A 19,283-nucleotide genomic window follows, 5' to 3' on the forward strand; every position below is an offset into this window, starting at 1 on the left:
CCAGTCTGTCCTTCCCTGTACACCTATCTCCTCCCTTAGGAAAAAAGGCAGGAGATAATTGCTACTTTGCAAGCAAATTTATCTTTGTCTTATTTTAACCTTCTCTATTCCTTTTTACCTTCTGTTTTTTTTTTTTTTTTTGCTTGCCTCTCAAATCATTTTAGCAATACATCATTACATTTTAAATTCTCTTAACCTGTTTTCAATGCCAACTTCCCGTTACTGTTCTGAGCACCAAAAGTGACACTTTGTCTACCTTTCACCCAACCTTGTTTCAAACTGTGGAATGAAGTTTCTGAGATGGTTACAGCAGAGACTAAAGGCGTGCCTCCCTAAAAACACCAAGGAATGTACAAAACATGAAAAAACAAGAGTGTTTACTTAAGAGGCTTTGTATCTCCTCACTCCCATTCCATGTGATCTGGCAGCTGCTATACTAGCTAGGAATTTTTCATTCCATAACTTGCGTAAATACTGGAACTCCCCTTCTGATTGCTGCTTTGCCCTTGCAGAAGTTCCACGTGCATGCATGCACGCACACACAAAGAATATCCTCATGTACACACATGCAGATGCACATTGACACACACAGGAAATTTGGGAAGAGTGATAGAGTTCCTTGGCTTGAAGCCTTTCAATCTTTTAGGGTTTATTTCCTTTTTAAGTTTGAAGAATACTTCTGCTGAGTCTACTCAGCGATAAGAACTAGCTTTTTCAAATAATTTCTGTTTATGAATTAGTTCCTCACTGAGTCAGAGGTATGAAACACAACTCAGTTTGAGATCCTATGGGAGGAATTTGAAAGGAGAAGTCAAGGCCATAGGAACCAGTCAGGGCTAGCTATTTCATGCTGCTCTGAAAAGTCATGTTATTCTCTTGTTATTCAGTTGTAAAGACTTCTGTAAAACTGCTTCCATGGATTATTTAAACCCCATGGGACAAATATATCTGCAACCAGAATGTAGAAACTTTAATCATAACTTAGTGTAGGTTTCTGTCCTATCTTTGGGCTGCTAGTGAAAAGCAGTGATTCTGGTCACTGGCATTTTTTTCCCCTTTCTTCTTCTACATTTCAAGAAATGCTTAAGGATCTAATTTAGATTTCTGAAAGATCCTCATTTCTTCTGACGTGCTCACAAATAGGCCTCTATCAGGTCGGGTGTGCACACAGTGCCATGCCCTCAGTTGCCCATTGACCCAGGCTGCTTAGTTGCAGGGAACTGAGGCACTGCTGAAGAGCCCTAGTCCACAGCATGCAGGTGGTAAGTGGCTCAGAAAATCTCAGCGGTTTCCCAGTTTGGCTGACCCTTCGCCTGTTCCCTCAGGCCTTCTAACCAGGCAAGTGGATGTACCTCCGAGTCTCTGCAGAAGGAAATAACCACCATACCTGGAACAGAGGAGCAGCAGAAAGCAGTGGCATTCCAGCTGCCTCACCTCAGGTGACCATGGCTGGCATCACACCTTGTTTGTTACTGCCGTGTTTTATCCTGTCTATACTCCAGTCCTGCCAACAATGCAGGATGCAACTGTGCCTTTGCAGATCATCAGTAACCCTGACCAAAAACCAAGAGCCCACAGAGCATTAGCTAACTCTTTGACACTTTAGGTTTAAAAATGTAAGCGTCAGAGAGACAATTGGACTTCCTTGTCTCCCTTCTTTTAGTTTTTGATCTCTAGAGGTGGTACGCTTCTTGGCGAGTGAGATTTGGGGTGAGGCGAGTGCCAGAAAGAAACAGCTCTACATGCCCATGAAAATGATCAATTTCATCATCATCAGTCCTTCTCTGGCAGAGGGGCTTGGAACCTCCGTTTCTGCAGGTTCCGTGAACTCTGTAGTTAACTCCTGTGATGCCTTCTCCTCTCAGTGGCACATACAGCACCATAGGCAGCAGTTTGCATTGCAGTAGGAAAAGTTTTATGATGTTGTTTGTGTGTGTTTTTAAAATTTGGATATTTATATATATACATACAGAAACAAAATTTTAGCAAGACCCTGATGCAAATTCAATTTTGTAATACTTCAGTGTTAGTACACTTGGATGGTATACAGTTACAATATAGCTTGCATATTTTTCTGTCCTCTATTTATTGAGGGCTTTCTCTGTGTCCAGTATTCATTGGGTCTATAAGGTAGGGATTATCCCATTTCACAGGCAAGAAAAGTGATGCTCAGAGAGATAGACCACTCAGCTAGTAAATGGCAACTCCAGGATTTGAACCCGGTCTGTCTTTGCTTTGGTGGTTATCAGTTTAATTTGATTCAGGCCATAAGTTCTTTGAAGGGATGCCATCAACTGAGTGTAATTTTTATGCTATTAAAAATTTGTTATTACCCATGAACTAGAGAGAAATGGACCATATCCCTGGGTTGCGGCTTGGTGGAAGGGTTCTTGGTAAGGCATGTAAATTGTTAAACAAATTAGATTTATCTAGTCATTGGTGATTGAATTGTAGTTGGGGTGGCAGGGGACCATGGTGGGCCTTCATTGTCTTTTTTAGTGCCTAAATGTCCTGGAAGGTGCATAATGGCCTTATTTTTTAGATGATACTTTGGAGTTTGGGGAGTGAGTATATTTTTATTCTCTCAGCAAAACAGCTATTGGATGGTTGCCAGGATTTACTCTAGATAAGGCAAGCCCTGTAACCCATGTCCTCTCAGTATAGGTTGAGGCCTTGTCTGCAGCTGTGAACTCAGCCCTTTGAGGATGGACGTCTTCCTGGGTGAGAACTGGCTCCAAAGACCCTGGAGTCAGAATCAGGCTCTATCTGTGCTGTCAGAGAGCTATGCCCATTACTCAGACTTAGCCTAGATCTGACTTTACAGCTTTGGTTCCTAGCTACAATGGACTAGATTTAGTTCTTTCATTCCACAGACTTTAGGCTTGAATCTTCCTTTTCTATCCTAGCTTACCCCCTGGACTTATTTCCTCTGAGTCTAAGCCTCTGCCTCTTTTGACCTTGAGCCATTCTGATTTACAGTATCTGTTCACTTATCCATCATTCGCCAGGCCATCCATTCATTTAACAGACATTGTTCTGGATGGTGGGATGAGATAGAAAACCAAACCAACCCATCCACTGTTCTCATGCAGCTATCATCAGAGTGGAACTGGCCCTGCCATTTCTTCTCCCTCTTCTACCTTCTGTTCCACTCCCAAATCTGGTCACCAGCCAAGAACTTTTATATTGGAACTAGAAGCTTGCTGGAAAAGATTTAATAAAATTTAAGCTTTTATGATAAACAGTAACACCTGTGTGACTGACTGACCACTCTCAAAGGTCACATGGGAAGTGTAGAGTGCGAAGCATGCTGTGGAAGCTAAATTACAGTAAACTAATGTAGGCATTAGATAAGAAAGACTGGTAAGACCATAAAGCATGTAGAAATTGGATTCAGTCAAGTAGGAAAACTAACACACCCTACCCTAAAGATTTTAGATTTTCGAGTTGTTTTCTGGACAGCAGGAAGATGAAATACATGACCAATATGGTGTAGTCTAAATTCATGAAAACTTCACACAAGCTTCTCTGGAAACTGTGAAATATGAAGCATGCTGGGCTGTCTCTGTTTGCATCCGCTTCTCCATTCTCACGTCTGCCCTGTGCTGGGACAGCAAGTCCTCACCACACACTGTGGAATGCATCACCCTGGATTTCTTGTCCTTCTGCTCTGAATAGGATACAGCCAATGGGAAGCATCGCAAGAGATCAGAAGTAGGAAGGAGAGAGAGGTCAGGGTATTCCTCTCACCTCTGTCCAGCTTCCTCCTTAGTTCTGGCAGTGGCCACGACTCCTCCTTGGTAGCTTTTCACTTATGCCTCTAGCTCCCAAAGGGATCCAGTACTTACTTTTACCTCCTCTTACCCCTTCCAGCCCAGGGCTAGTTAAGATCTCCCTCTTTTCTAGTCCTGGTTATCTCTTACCATTTTTGCTTAGTTTCATCAAACCTACCTACATAGCTGTAAATAGCCCCTTCATTAAACACTTTCAAAACCCTTGCTGAATGTGCTTTTTCCTGCCAGTATCCAGAATGATCTGTCAAGCTAACGCAGCATGTTGAAATATATTCATAATAAAAAGGCATTGACTTTATATTTCAAGATGCTACAGTCTATCCCATCGCTTCTGCCCTACTGTGCGGTAGGGCAGAATAACTGGCTGAAGTTGGCCCTGAGATAAAATTCTCAGGCTTGCTCTGGTTTGGGGGTTATTAAATAAGTTGTTTTATATGATGATATTCCTAGAGGCAATGAGGTTTAATACATAAAGTTTTTGTCTAGTAGCCAGTAGCTTTCTGTTTAGTTATGCATACTGGTTTTCTGTTGGAGTTTGGTCAAGTTCCATAATATTTATAAAAGTCAGGCTTTACCTAGATTTTATAAATGTTGGGATGATGAATTTTATTAATCTTATTTAGACTTTCATTAGAGTTATTAATCTCAATATGGGTGGGATTAAAAAAAGGAAAGAACTAATTATCATTGTCTAAATGCTCTCCTTCTGCCAGAGTATCCTGGACAAAGACGTATTTGTTAGGCCAGCTCCTTTGTGGTCGGCTGAGTCTAAGCGGCTCACCTTGACATACATCTGCTAACTTAATCTCTCTTAATCAGTTCTGTCTTGCCAGCAATATTCTTTTGACCTTTTTATAAAACATCTGTTTACTTTTTTTTTTAATAAGAAAAAGAATCATGAGATATATTTTCAGCAAATTATCTAAGGGTTGTTCTCAACAAAATTCTTTTTGGCTAGAGGAGATTTTCTTTTCAGATAAGCATTCTAATTCTGCTGTACCCACATTTATAGAACAGAAACAGATGTGGGCATTGATGGCTTGGTCAGCTAGGCTTTAGGTGAATTTCCATAGTGCAAGATGGGAAGAGATACCTAACTGCTAAATCATGTGCGTTCTTTCTATTTAGGAGAGCCAACACTTTGGGCTTCTGTGAGAAAAGTGGAATCAAGAATAATTTTATAGGATCTTTATGTTGGAAAGTGTGCAGAGCACGGCCCTGACCCTCAATCCAGAATCATCTTCATTTTTTTATGATATGTTGACACACTCTGCTTCATCCTGGGAGAGAGCTGGGTCCATTTCTGCTGTTAGCACTTCTTTAAATTGGTCCACAATCAGCCACTTTTATCTCATCACCCACTAGTGGAAAGTCACCTTTCTAGAACATCATGAGTAATTCCAGGGCTTCCTCTCCCACAGGGCAGAGTGGCTTGGAAAGTGGAAATAACCTGCTGCTACTTATCCTCCTGAACTCTTCTTTCTTGGACCTCTGGCTACCTAAACTGTACCTCTCAGGACATATTTCTCAGAGCTCCTTGTGGCTCCTTGGGGCAGATTCACGTGGCCCCTGGCCAACAAATCTGTGTCCACAGACTCATCTCTGCTGAGTTCTTTTTTTTTTTCTTCAATTTTAAGGTAAAATTTACATAACATAAAATTAACCATGTTAAAGTGTAATTCATGTCCCCCAGCAGGCCCAAGGCAGCTTACATACCGGGAGCCCCACCTCCACCAGCCTTAACCTGCATGTCTCTGTGTCCCAAGTTGCATAGACATAGGTGCCCACAAACATCGCCTTCCTCTAAAGCCAGTCCCTGCCCTGTTTAACTCTGTTTCTGCCTTGGTCCCTGCCTCGGGTCTGGTCGGCACTTCATTTTCCCCTTGCAGGGTCTCGAGCGCTGCCTGATCTGAGCTGGTTGAGCTGTGGTCACACCACTGCACTCGGCTCCTGCCAGCTCTCTTCCTCTCTTGGAATGGAAGCCCTTGTATACTTTTCCCAAACCAGACAGGCCATCTAGAACTAAAAACTGGCTATGCTAGCTCGAGCTTTTGACCCTGACTTTGGCCTAGACACCCCTGTTGACTGACCCACCAACAACTGCCCTGCACTGGCAGTCAGCACGAGGGAAAGTGGCATCTTTGATAATTGTCATCTATAATATAGAGCACTGGCCATCTTAGGGGACATTTGTGGTTCTGGTTAAGAGTGCTCGCATCTAGCCTATCTGGGTTCAATCTCAACTTTGCTCTGTGATCTTTCTTATTTAATCTCTGGGCTCCTGTCTCCATTTGTAAAATAGGAATTTTCATAGCATTAATCTCGTAGGATCCTTATAGTGATTAGGTAAGATAGTGGATCTTCAGCTCTTAGCTTTGCCTGTGGTACAGTAAGCCCTCAGTTACTGTTAATTGTTACAGGTTTATCTGCCTAGTGGTGGCTGATTCCTCCCCAGTTGCCCATTCCTAGTGGTGCTGTTTGTTGCATATGGCAATGTTGTCTCCTTAGTTTTTGAGTTGTCGTTACCTCTGCCACTATGGAATAAAATTATATTAGCTATTAATGGTCCAGTAACTAATAATTGCATGATGTTTTATACTTCACAAAATACTTTTCATATATTAAGTAGTGGCCAAGGCTCAGTGCTGTCTGACATAAGCCACTCTCAGGCTAAGATCCTGAATTAGAGCAGGTGGTTCTGATCTGATATGTAACTCCTTGTCTTGCTTTGCCATTGTCCAATTTAACAAGCATGCCAGCTGTTCTTCTCAGGTTAGCACTGTCTGTTTGAGTGCCTTAGCTAAGCTGATGGTCAGGATGCAGAGCAGGGAAGGCCAGTGCCCTGCAGAGTTTGATGACCACCAGCAGAGTTTGACGATCCCTCCTTAGGAAGAGCACCTCTCAGCAAAATGTCCATTCTCTGAGCTCTATCACAATTCAGCAAGTGAAATATATTCAGAGATTTAAGGTGTTCTTTGGGAGACTGACACGGGCAGATTGCCTGAGCTCAGGAGTTCAAGACCAGCATAGGCAACAAGGTGAAACCCTGTCTCTACAAAAAAATAAAATAAAAAATTAGCTGGGCATGGTTGGCGCCTGTACTTCCAGCTACTCATGATGCTGAAGTGGGAGGATCACTTGAGTCCAAGAGGCAGAGGTGGCAGTGAGTTGAGATTGTTCTCCTGCACTCCAGCCTGAGTGACAGAGTGAGAATGTCCCCCCACCCCCCCAAAAAAGAAAAATGAGATTTAATGTGTTGCTCTCTAAACCTCCAGTTTAAAATGCACATGCATTCATTCATCCTTTTGTTTATAAACGTATTCAGTAAATGTTCATTGAGTGTCTGTGAAATGTCAATACCTGGTTAATTGTTGGGAATTCAAAGTGAAAGAAGATAGGGTACTCGCCCACAAGTGAGCTTGGGCAAGGCAGGGACAGAAAGTGCATCAGTAAGTGCTCCTCAGAGTGCTGAGTTAGAGGGATACATGTGGTGCTGTGAGGTCACACAGAAGGGCCAACAAGATCAAACTGAAGGCCAGAGGGCTACCTGGAGGAGGTGATTCTTGAAGTGAACTTTCTGGGATAAATAATAGGCCAAGAAAATTGTGAGATGAAAAGAGGTATAACAAGCTACTAGCCACAAATGCATCTTCAGTTAGTGTTCACAAACCTAAAGGCAAACAGCATTGGCAGTTCTGCTGCTTGTATGACTTCTCGAATGTCGTGGGGTTGAGCTAGATGATTCTCAGCATTTGCCATCTGAAAGGTTCTCTGGTACTGGCTGCTTCAGACAGGTTTGATTTTAGAGGAATGGGCCTCTTCAAGCTGACTTCTTTCCTTTATAAGGAAATTTCCAAGATGTAGTCTTCTCTTCCTCCTTGTTCACTCACAGTTGAACACATTTGACCTAAAGTGACCTCCTCATCACTTTTTCTTAGATTTACCATCTTTGTAAACGTTAGTGTCAGGCAGGCTTTCTCCTGGGGTCTCCTAATACAGCGCTCTCCTGGCTCTCCTGGCTCTCCTCCCGGCTCATCTTGGTGGTGGTCTTCATGGTCTCTCTGTAAGTAGGTTCCCCCATTTCTCTAATATTCTCCCTCTTTACTTCTTCCCCTTACTCTGCTTTTAGTTCCTTTAATCCCCAGTGTTCATAGTCTGCCTCTTTCCTGCTGCTGCTTAACAATCTCATCCACTACCAAAGCTTAAGTAATTCTTAAATTTGTCTCTTCCCTTGACCTTTGTCTAGAGGAGGCCTAGTTCGTTATTTCTAACTGCTTGCTAAACATGTATGGCAGGCAGGCTGTCTTAGTCCGAATTGTCAATATTTAAAATCAGAAGCATCGGTCTCCCTAGAATCACTCCTTCATAGACTTTCTCCCCTGTTTAATGGTATTTCCATTCTCTCCGTCACCCATAGTTATCTTTGATTGTCAGATCCCATGGATTCTACTTTTGCACTGTCTCTTGCATTTGGCCATATCTTAGGGTGGTCACCCTGTTATATTTATGTTGTCATGGAGCCTATTAACTTGTCAGTTAAGAGCAGGATACTTGCCTCACTCATCTTCACTTGCCACTTGGTATCTAGAACAGTGCCTTATGCAAAGGAAGCCCTATTTATTGAATGAATGTCGCTTAAGTGTTTTAATACTTTACCTGCATTTTATGAACTGTTTGTCATTGAATATATTTTCTGTTTTTAGTTCTCTTAATACTTTTCATCTTAACCAAGCAAACACAAGAACAAAATTTTATACCCAGAACCTCAACTATGATGATTCTGTTCTTTCTCATGATGAGAAATTAGTCAAGCATACCTGGGTCAGGAAACATTAAATTACCTTTCCTTCTTGAGAGCCAGATGTAATACAGAGGATTATTATGTTTTTATGGCAAATTTAGATAACATATTTCCCTTTATACATTAATTTTTCTGCTTTTTCTCTTCTTCATTTTTAACAGGTCTTCAAAATGGAAAACTATCACAATGACATAAATGCTATTGATAGCACATCAATATAATTCAGCTCTTCCCTTGCCCGGCAGAGTGTGGCTGCTGTGTGCACAGCCATGTAATACATATTAGTTACACAGGCATTAGAGAAGCCCTTCCCATCCATATGTATGTGCATGGCCTGTGGAAGTTAATAATGCCATATATCACATGCACATAGAATGTAAAACGTGCTTCAGAATGACAGCAAGCTCATATGAGTATTGGCGCATGATTTAAGGGAAAGATGTTTGTCCTTTCAGAGAACAGACTTATTTGTTTGTTCTGTGTGTCTCAGCATCCCAGACCCTCATTCTGCTTTTTTTTTTTTTCGGTCAATGTATGCACTTCTCTTCAGCCACCTTATTTCACTTCAGCCACATGGATAACAAAAGAACCCCTTTGGAGAAATGAAAGATAGCAATTACACATTGGTATTCATGTTACGGGAGTCCCACTGTCGTCCCCAGGGAGTTTAACAATGAATATCCAGCATTAATTGCCACAGTAACTGCGCGCTTCTGACCTTGCTGAAATGTAATACATCGATTTTACATAGTGAAATTATTTACCACTAAAAGATTAAAAATGAATGATCATAAAATTATATTGCCATTTAGAATGACAAATATTTTTTGTTTTTAAGGAAATCCTGGAGGACTTAAATGATTAGCTTATTACATTTTCTTAGGAAACAGAATACTGGGAGGTAAAATCACAATTTTATTACTGATTTGGCTGGCAAGTAGGGCAAGATTAGTACCTTCCTACTCTTATGAAAGGTGAATAAAATACATCGACATCTCTGATTAGGCTGTAGAACCAATTAATAAGGCACAGTGGGTATTTTTTTCTCTGTTGGGGATGGGAATAACCCCTTTAATGTTAGTACCTGAGCCTAGGTAGGTAGGATTTACTATCATTAGGGTAAATGTGCTAGGAACCCTAAGCATGTAGAACGCTTTTTAGAGGTGATACCGTTTTTAAAGTGAAACCTACTTACTCTCAACTTTTCTTGCTTTAATCTTTTGCTCAAATCCTCAGAAATAGGGAAGCTAGATTTTCTGACATGAATCTTATAGTTCTTTTTTCCCGGGCTACCTTATGCTTACTGGGTGTTACACATTGAAAGAATTTCACACTAAACACTCTGGAAGTGTTTATGGCTCTTAGAGTCTGAGGCCAGCCTGCTGGGTCAGCAGCAAAGCTGTCCTCTGTGACTGAGCCACGTCAGCGGGCCACACTCGCTCTGGCTGTGGAAGCTGTGTATGCAGAAATGAATGATGGTTCAGCCATCTCTCCTTTTTAAAAAGGGACTGAGGTGAAGAAAGTCTGTGCACTCACCCATGACATCCAAATTTCAGCCTAGATGAGATTCTAACTAGAGATCCATTTTTGCTTATGTTCTGGCAGAACAAGTACATGATAAATTTGAAGGCCATCTCATGTCTGAAAAAAAAATTGAACTGAAATGATGGAATGGGTAGTTTTTTTTTTTTTCCTTGCCTGCCTTTTAAAGTAAGGGTGATTACAGCTACTGAATATGGCTTACTCACTGTCTTATTGTTTAAATAATGTATTTTTTTAATGATTTTTCAACTTTAATAGAGTGTTTAGTAAACATCTACCAGGTAAAAGAGAATATAGTATACATGTAATTAATATTTGTACTTTCTGAAACTTTGAACTTTGCAGTTTCTAAATTGTTTAGGTAGTTTTCAAAATAAACTCTGAATTCCACTTCTACTTTGTTTTATTTCCTTTAAACTATTTATGTCTCTCTAATGATTTAAGTTTTCATAGCACTTGAGCCTGGATACTTTACTATTAGAGGGAGATTTTGGACCAGACTCCTAATTTGTTTTGAATCTTTAAAGAGATGATACTGTAAAACAACTCTAGAAAGTGCAGCTTTAGTTAGCTCCTTCCCCCGCCCTTTTAATTTTCTCTCTCTTTTTCCTTCTCTCATCCATCATCCCTGTCCACAATTAAAGCAAGATGATGAAGTGACGACTGTTCAGGTTAAAGAGCAAGACCAGAGCGTCCTGGTGCTGAGGAAAGTGCAGTGCTGTGGCCCAGCCCCCACAGCTGGGAGTGCGGAGAGCCATTGGAGGTGAGAGTTTCCCTGCAGCCACAGAGGCACGCGCTCCCGTTTCCTTTTCCCTGCCTGCCTTCCCTTCCCTTGCTCCATCTCACTCGCTCTCTGCCTCCTCTACCCTCCCTCCCTCTCTTTTCTCTCCGCCTCTCCAGCGTTCTAGCTGACTGCAGAGCTCTTAGCAGCCAGATGGACTCAGTTCCCAGTGAAAGGACAGGGATGGCAAGATCTCTTAGCATTTAGGGGATGCCTTTGTTAGTAACCGTTCACAATGGGCAGCTCCCGGCTGAGGGTCTTTGACCCTCATTTGGAGAGGAAAGATTCCGCCGCAGCGCTCTCAGACCGAGAGCTGCCCTTGCCTACCTTCGATGTGCCTTATTTCAAATACATCGACGAGGAGGATGAGGACGATGAATGGAGCAGCCGCTCGCAGTCTTCCACCGAGGATGACTCAGTGGACTCTCTGCTCTCTGACAGATATGTGGTGGTGTCTGGGACCCCAGAGAAGATTTTGGAGCACCTTTTGAATGACTTGCACCTGGAAGAAGTCCAGGACAAAGAGACAGGTAAGGCTCTGAGTAGCTCATGCTTCCAGACTCACAGCAGCTGATGCCCTTGTCAGTACCCTCAGGGGCAAGGTTCCCACTGTTAGCTGAAACCGGGGTGGAGAGAAATAGCATATGCTTTGTGCAACTCATCCCTTGCCTTGTGCTGATTTGTTTAAATCCAGTAAATGGACACATGTAGATCCCAAGCAGCTCCTTGGGAAGTAGCTATACAAAGAAAATGATATGAAGGCAGCTGTTCTTGTTTCTTTGGCAATTTTTCCCAAATCTCACCTAAAGGCAGTTGGCAAGAGGCCAACATTCAATAGCCCATGTTCAATGAAAAGAAATACAAGGGGGAGGAGGGTTAGCAGGCATTCACCTGGCATATAGGCGCTGCTGAGCTGGGGGCAGCAGCCTCCGTGCCAAATGTCAACAGTTAATGCAACTACTCAGCAGCTACATGGTTAGTGGCAACTTCTGCCTTTTTCCAAGTGGTTTACAAACTGCTTGGTCAGAACAAGCCCTGAGGTGCAGGCTGTGATACTCACAGCTCTTCAGACCAGAAATTGTAGTGCACTAAAGCCTTATTGATCAGACTTCTTGTCTTTTAATGTAATCTGAGAGTAGAACACTCATTTTGCTTTTTCACCCATGCACTTTTGGAAACCCTGCTATTCCACTTACAAAATGACTTATCTGTAACTTCCTTTATCTCAGAAGGGAGAGTACTTGCTTCTCTTAACCAGAATTTGTAATTTGTTCTATGTTGGAGCAGTTATTCCTCCTAATGAATAGGCCTCTGACTGTAGCCTGCATTTTACAACTTGATTCCTTAACTAAAATGCGCTTTTTGCTCCTACCATAGAACCTGTGAGACCCACAGTTTCCTTAGATTTTTACTGTGCAGGAGGGATTGTTAAATGACAACTTAGGTGGGAACAAGAATTTCCTTGTGTTCCTGGAGTTGTGTCTGAACATAAGTGATGTTTGGGTCTATATTCCATTATTAAGGACAATAAGAGAAACAAGGATGTGTGAAATACATAAACGGACACACAAAAAAGTATGGAAATGACCTAATCATGTATCCTACAGAAAAGTTATTGTTTGGTTTTAAAATTCAGATAGATACCTTATTTTGCATATGTTTGAAGACAAAATCAATAGCTGTTATTTATATACCCTAAACACACCACTAAAAAAAACACATTCTCTTGGCATTTGCTGGGTTGATTTTGTATATCTTTAGATTAATATTTTGTGCATTTTAGCACTATGCTTATGTTCTACTTCATCAAATATAATCATCATGGAAGTGGGTCTAATTTTCAGTCTACTGATTACCAGACTGCTTTACACAGGTGGTTTGAACTAGAGTATAGGCAAATTATCTGTCATGGAAAAGACACTTTGGAAGTAGACATTTGGAAAGCTTGAATGCTTCTTCTTAATAACATTACAGTTCTTTAATGCAAGACTTTGTGTCTGGGTCACATTAGCAAGTGGGGAAGTTATTGAAACTTGAGCAGGCCTAGCTTGATTTATTTTTCTTTCTAATTGTCAGTAGTTTGTGTTCTCTTTACTTTTGAGACAATGGCTCAGGTGCTCACAAGTTCCCACTACTTAACACTGAGAATGACAGATCACTCTTATTATTGTTGTTGATGTCAGAAGTTGCCTCCTATTGGGAAATATAGTGGTTTACATGCTGTCTAGTGACTTATTCTTGCTTTCTTCTCAATTGTACCAACCCCTGGGATCACATATGTCACTTCTGCCTTGGGCTCACAAAGCCAAGAGAACCAGGACTTCATGGCTTGACTTGCCCAGCACCAACCTAAGTGGGGACGAAGGGGTTGGTTGGGGTCACCTTGCCTAATTCGTGCTCATTTCTTTAGAATTTGGGAGGAAGGCACATGTGAAACTTTAGCATTTTGCAGAGTCATCTGAGTGGCAAAAATGGTAACAACTTTCATCGAAGAAAGATTTTATGAAAATGGAAAAGTCAACTTTGGAGAAAATGATTAATATGTATATAACAGAGATGCTTAAGTGGAAGTAACATGTAGCTCTTCAAACCTCAACTGTGGCACTTGGAGAAAACTCAACAGAAAAGCCACCATGTGCTTTCTGTTAATAAGATTACAAGAAATATAATAAGTATAAAACAAGTGTGTACAAATTGAAGAAAAGCAGATATTAATAGTGTGAATACTAAGTGAATCAGATATTTAAGGTAACAAGGCCCCTTGTCACTGACAAAGGTGAATTCTAGTTCTTTATCTCCATCAGGTAAGCAACCCTCATTATCAAAGGCCTGGGTATGCAGGAGCTGAAGAGAGTTGCATAAACCATATGGAGGACAGATGGAGGAAAATGAGAAGGGGCTGCAATAAAAGTACACAGCAGCATTTTTATGTTCTTGAGCACCCCTTTTAGGGAGATGTAGCCATCTGGGGCCGTGTGCAGCCATATGGTGGCCCTCCACACGGTCCAATAGCAGTGAGAAGGAGAGGGTCCATGGGAGAAAAGGAATGGTCCTGGAGGCTGGGATGAGCCTGTTCTGGATTCTTACATTTTTGGACCCACCAGAGGATGGGGAAGATAGCCGAACAAGAGATGTGAGTAATTTCTCATCCCTTTCCCACAAGAGTCACTAGATTGTGAAAATGTAGCTGCAGGACCCAGTAGAGTCTCTGTGCTCCCATAGGACAAGTAGAAATACTGATTGATGTTAACATGCAAATAGATAAAGTTTACTCCATGGAATATAGCAGGAGGAGAATGCCAGGGCTATTAAGATAAGACATTTCTGTTGTACTAAACAATTCATACAGTATTCTATCAGCAAATCAAGCTAATTTTTTAAAGGAAATAATTTTAGAGGTGCTTAAAAGCAACCTACTAATGATTTTCCTAAATGAGTTGACCCCCACACATCTACTTTACATATTTTCATAGTTCCTAAAGTGCATATCTTTCCTTCTTGGTAGTGAAAGGCACAAGAAGTCATCCAGTGATATCTATGGAATGAAGGAATGCATGAGTGAATGAGTGAATTTCTAAAATTCTTAAAGAGAAGATCAGTGGGAAATGCTGATAAGGAACAAGTAAATCAACCAGGCATTTGGGTCCTTCTTTGCAGCCAGTTTTGAAATGTTCATTCGTCTGTGACAAGCTCCCTTTTTGTTTACTAAGTTAGCTCTCTGAAAGCAAGCAGCAATGAAATTCATTGTCATCTAAATTTTTCAACATTTCTTCCTCTGTTCAATAGTTCTTCATTGTTTAAAGTAGGAAAGCTGTGAGTATGGTAACTGGATATTTATTTGTGAACCTGGATGGTAATTGAAGCTATTTTCTAAGATTTCATTTTTTTTCCCCAAGGTTCAGGTTTTGACTTGAAATATTTTGAAATGTTAGAGGAAAATCAAGTTTTTTCTGGAGTTGTATCTTTTATCTTCCCAGAAATAGGTCAAACATCACTGGACATGAGATTTACACGAGAGAATTACAAGGAAGGTAAGAAAGAAAAAAACACGGAGCTGCGAGTTATAGGAGTTGAAGGGATGGAGGAGCAAGTTTGGGCCCAGTCCTGCTCTGTTGTGGTCCTGCTGGTAGCTGGACCTGTTTAACTTTTTCTCCTCCCTAGAGAGGATAAAGTGTGTTTTGCCTACAGATGCTTCTGTAGTGAATGATGATTTCTGTTTAAAGCATGGGGAAAACTGTGGATTATATAGAGAAACCCCTTCTTATTGATTTTCCTTTCTGAATTTGTGTTACGACAGGTCCACCTTAGGGAAAACATAGGAAATATGTTCTTTCCCATTTCCTTATTTATCTTTCTGAAGAAAATGTACTTATGATTACAGGTTTCCAAGAAAAAAAAGCCAACAGAGAACAGAATAGTCGGAATAGGTAAAGCCTACCAGCTGATTCTCATTAGGCCTGACCTGATTTCCTTTAGGTATGACTACTTTTTTTTTTTATTTTTTTTTATTTTAGGAAGTTATCATTCAGTATATTCTGTTAACATGCCTCTGTGTGGAAATGTCTACACAGCCTGCCTTGATTCTTTTGGAAATACCTTAGTGTTGGGGGTTCACATTTAGCAGCACATAGTAGGTTGAGCATGTGATTGAAGAAGTGAGTTCTTTACGTTCTAAAGAGGAAACAACGTCTGTGAAGTGCCTGTTTTATATGATAGGAGTGTCTCACTCAACTGATACCGCCCAGAAGCTCTTGATGGTCAGCCTAGTGGCTTTTTTTAAGCATTGCACTGATAAAACATTGAGTAAAGCAAGGGCAGGCACCTCATTTTCTATTAACTTTCTAATCTTCTCTCCTGCCAGCACCAAGCTCATGATTATCCCTTGATATTTAATGATGTAATTTTCATAGAGGAAAATTAAGAATAGCTTTCTTCTTCTCCTTGGAAAGATAGAAGACAATGTAGGTGAACTTCCTCCTTGCTTACCTTGCCTATTCGCATGTCTGGAATGATGCTGGGTGCCTGTATTCCAGGCTTTTTCTCTCAGGTTACCAAACCATAATAACCCCGTAGCAGCATGGCTTTTGCAGTACTAAAACTTTTTGAGGGTGGGTAAATATTTAGATGGTGGTGAGTCTCTTCATGATTTTGTGCAATTGGTATGCACACAGAATAATCTTCTGTTTATGTCTTTTTATTTTCTGTAAGGTCATGTAATAGACCAGTGTAGTTTATCTGTAGCTGTTCATTAGCAGCACCTGGGACACTTTGAACAAAACAGCAATGTCCAGAGATCCTAATTCAGTTGGCCTCAGTTGAGCCCTAGGCCTGAAGGGCTTTAAAAGTTCCCCAGGGGATGCAATCTGCAGCCAAACTGAAAGCCACTGAAATAGAACATTGTCTCACTGATACATTTTTAAAGACCTATTTCAGGTTTCTAATGGTTATAGATATACAGAGAGTCAGGGACATCATTCCCATTTCTGACCCCTCTTAGAGGACTGACTGTATGTCCAGCCTCATGTCCAGTGGCCCCTGCCCTGGAGTTCTACAGCCTGGGAAGTTCATAACTGACAAACCTACACTGCCAATTCATCCATTAAAGTGGTTTTGGAGAAAAGGACACCATCAGAGGGAACAGAGGTACTGGACACACAAAATATTTGGTTTCTCAACTCTTGGAATGAGAAGGTGCAACTATAGTGAACAAAAGCCATTTGGATTTTTGTGTGGATTCTGTCACACTACACATATTCCTGGGTGGTCCTTAGGTTTCACAGCCAAGAATGCTTCTGAAAGAAAGAATGTTTTAAGAAAGGAGAAAATGCACATAGCAGAGTAGAAAGGTTGCTAAAATGAAATTCTAATGTCTTGAGTACCAGATCTGGACTCCATTAAAAAACCAGCCAGAGACTTTGAGCAAGCAATAAATGAAATGATCTCTGAAGTATCTTTCATCACTAAAACTCTTTGATTCAAAAAGATCTATATCTTTTTTCCTTTCAAAATATGTTACAGAACCATAGAATTTTAGATGGGAGGGGGACCTGCGAATTCGTGTGGATGACTCCAAAGTCATTTCATGCTGAAAACACCATCACTTAGCCCTTGCACAAGTGATGGAAATGTGGTCTAACTTCATATTACTGCTACATTTCTGCAGCCTCATAGAGCTGTTAGAATGTTGTCGGGGTATTAAGCTTAGAATACAAGGCTGAGCGGCCATACCTGCTGATGATTTAAGCGTGTTTTTATAGAACCTTGTCCAATGGGAAACTTTTTAAGTTCCTTTGAGAGATTATGCCATAACATTTCTAAAGAATAGCTTTGATTTATCACCTTACTTCTAATTCCATTTGCAGAGTTTTATTACCAAGCCATTTTGGGATATTCAGAAATAGTGTTGCAGGAGAAAAGCAGCAGTTTTCCCTCAGTGATGAAATATACTACATCATATCTCTTTCCCTTCAATTCCTTAACTTTCAGCTTTTATATGCTGCTCCTATAAAAAATGTAACAGTGTATTTCTAGTTATTCAGTTTGTGTGTGCACCTGAATGAATCTCTTAGAAAATTTTAGTTTCTTTATTTATTTAATTCCTTTGATCGCCAACTGCATAGGCACTGTTCTAAACGCCAGGGATACAAAATAGACAAACTCCTTACCCTCCTGAAGGCTTATATTCTATTGGAGGGAATCAGACAATAAACAAAGTAAGTAGGAAAATATTGTATATTAGATGATGGGTTTCTAAATAACCAGTATCATTCCAGGCAGTAATTTGGGATAACTATATCCATGTCTTTAAAAATAAAAAAACTGGAGGATAGTTTAATGTATTTAAAGTATTTTAAGAATTAACGTGAAACTTCTCATCAAATGCAACAAAGTTCAGAATAAAAAGAAATAGACTTAATTAAAAATTTTAAAATAACATAAAAGAAATTTGAAGTATGAATAGGTATCTCCAGATGGTGAATAACTACTGTTGGAACCCACAGAATCTGCATTTGTGGAAATGTTTGATAAGGATATCATATCAGCTTTCTACCATCTTAAACTGTGAAAATCACTTTATCCAAGGCAAATAACTGGACTGGGCTGCTACTTAAGTCTTTTTCAGCTTTATGAAACTGCCTCTTTAAAATCTTAGATTGAGCACTTTGGGAAGCTAAGGCTCGCAGATCAGTTGAGGTCAGGAGTTCGAGACCAGACTGGCCAACATGGTAAAACCCCACCTCTACTGAAAATACAAAAAGCCAGGAGTTGTGGTGCTGAGGCATGAGAATTGCTTGAACCTGGGAGGGGGTGGTTTCAGTGAGCTGAGATTGCACCACTGCAGTCCAGCCTGCGTGACAGAGTGAGACTCTGTCTCAAAAAAAAAAAAAGATTAATTTGTTTGCATACATGCTAATAAAAAAAAATCAATGAAAGACTGAATTCATTAGCACAAACTCCAGCTGCCCTGGGTGTGCCTCAGATGCAGATGAAGAGTACCACTGTTTGGTAAGGGCTTGTTTTTCCAGATAAAGCAAAGACTTGAAACAGCTACCCAGAGTGACAGTAAAAATCTCCAGAATGCTGTGAAGAGAGAAAAAGTGCTCAAATTAGATTATGGTTTCTGTTATGCTTTATAATGTCTGTGCTGTGGTTTTTGTTTTGTTTTGTTTGGATTTTGGTAGTTCCTTGAGCTTCTCTCCTAACTACTAATATGAAGAATGTAATGTACTATATTTGTTGACCATAACTGAAGCATCGGAAGGCTTTGTAAATTAATGCTGACAAAGTGATGAAATAATTAGAATTGTGTAGAAATTTTCTCAGTTGTTTCACTTATAAAAGCAGAAGCTTTAGGCCAATGACATTTGAGGCCCTTCCTAGCTATAGGAACCAGGTTCAAAGATTATTTCAGACACAAATTTATTTATTCAAACCTTGTCCCATTAGATGGATCCTTGTGCAAGATAATTATCCCCATTTAATAGTTATAGAAGCCAAGGTAGAAGTTAATTCAGTTGCTTCAGTGATTGGGTGACCATTTGAATTGGGAAACAAGCCCAAATATATTCCGAATTTTACATCAAAGATTATTTTTGCTAGAGACTGGAATCATGGATGAAAGGCATAATTGAAATAAAAATCTAACTTTCAACTCAAGCTGTAAACCCCAAATCAGGTGCTTCAGTGCCCACTTAAGAGTGTTCTAATCTCCAGCACAAAGACCTGCTTCTTGGCACCCAGCTGTGAGCAGGATGGCCACTGGGTAAGCTAACTACTTCAAAAGGGTCGAGAGAGAGAGAGAGAGAGAGAGAGAGAGAGAGAGAGAGAGAGAGAGAGAGAGAATGAGAGAATATGAATCCTAGTT

At 40.5% G+C, this 19,283-nt stretch overlaps 1 protein-coding gene across 6 annotated transcripts in view; it reads left to right on the forward strand.

Moving 5' to 3' along the window:
* The window catches only part of RAPGEF5 (Rap guanine nucleotide exchange factor 5), a 261,457-nt gene that overhangs the window by 175,135 nt on the left and 67,039 nt on the right, over nt 1-19,283 (forward strand). For 4 of the 6 annotated variants that reach the window (XM_035253670.3, XM_035253669.3, XM_017975260.4 and 1 more), the window contains 2 exons: nt 10,782-10,900; nt 11,360-11,448. In XM_035253670.3, the coding sequence (XP_035109561.2) occupies nt 10,782-10,900; nt 11,360-11,448 (208 nt within the window). Of the gene's footprint in view, nt 1-10,781; nt 10,901-11,069; nt 11,449-13,931; nt 14,052-19,283 lie in introns of those variants that run through there. The other 2 variants (XM_035253671.3, XM_078342573.1) reach the window with 2 other exon arrangements.

The sequence above is a fragment of the Callithrix jacchus genome, chromosome 11 (genome assembly GCF_049354715.1).
Source record: "Callithrix jacchus isolate 240 chromosome 11, calJac240_pri, whole genome shotgun sequence".
Classification (NCBI taxonomy): domain Eukaryota; kingdom Metazoa; phylum Chordata; class Mammalia; order Primates; family Cebidae; genus Callithrix; species Callithrix jacchus.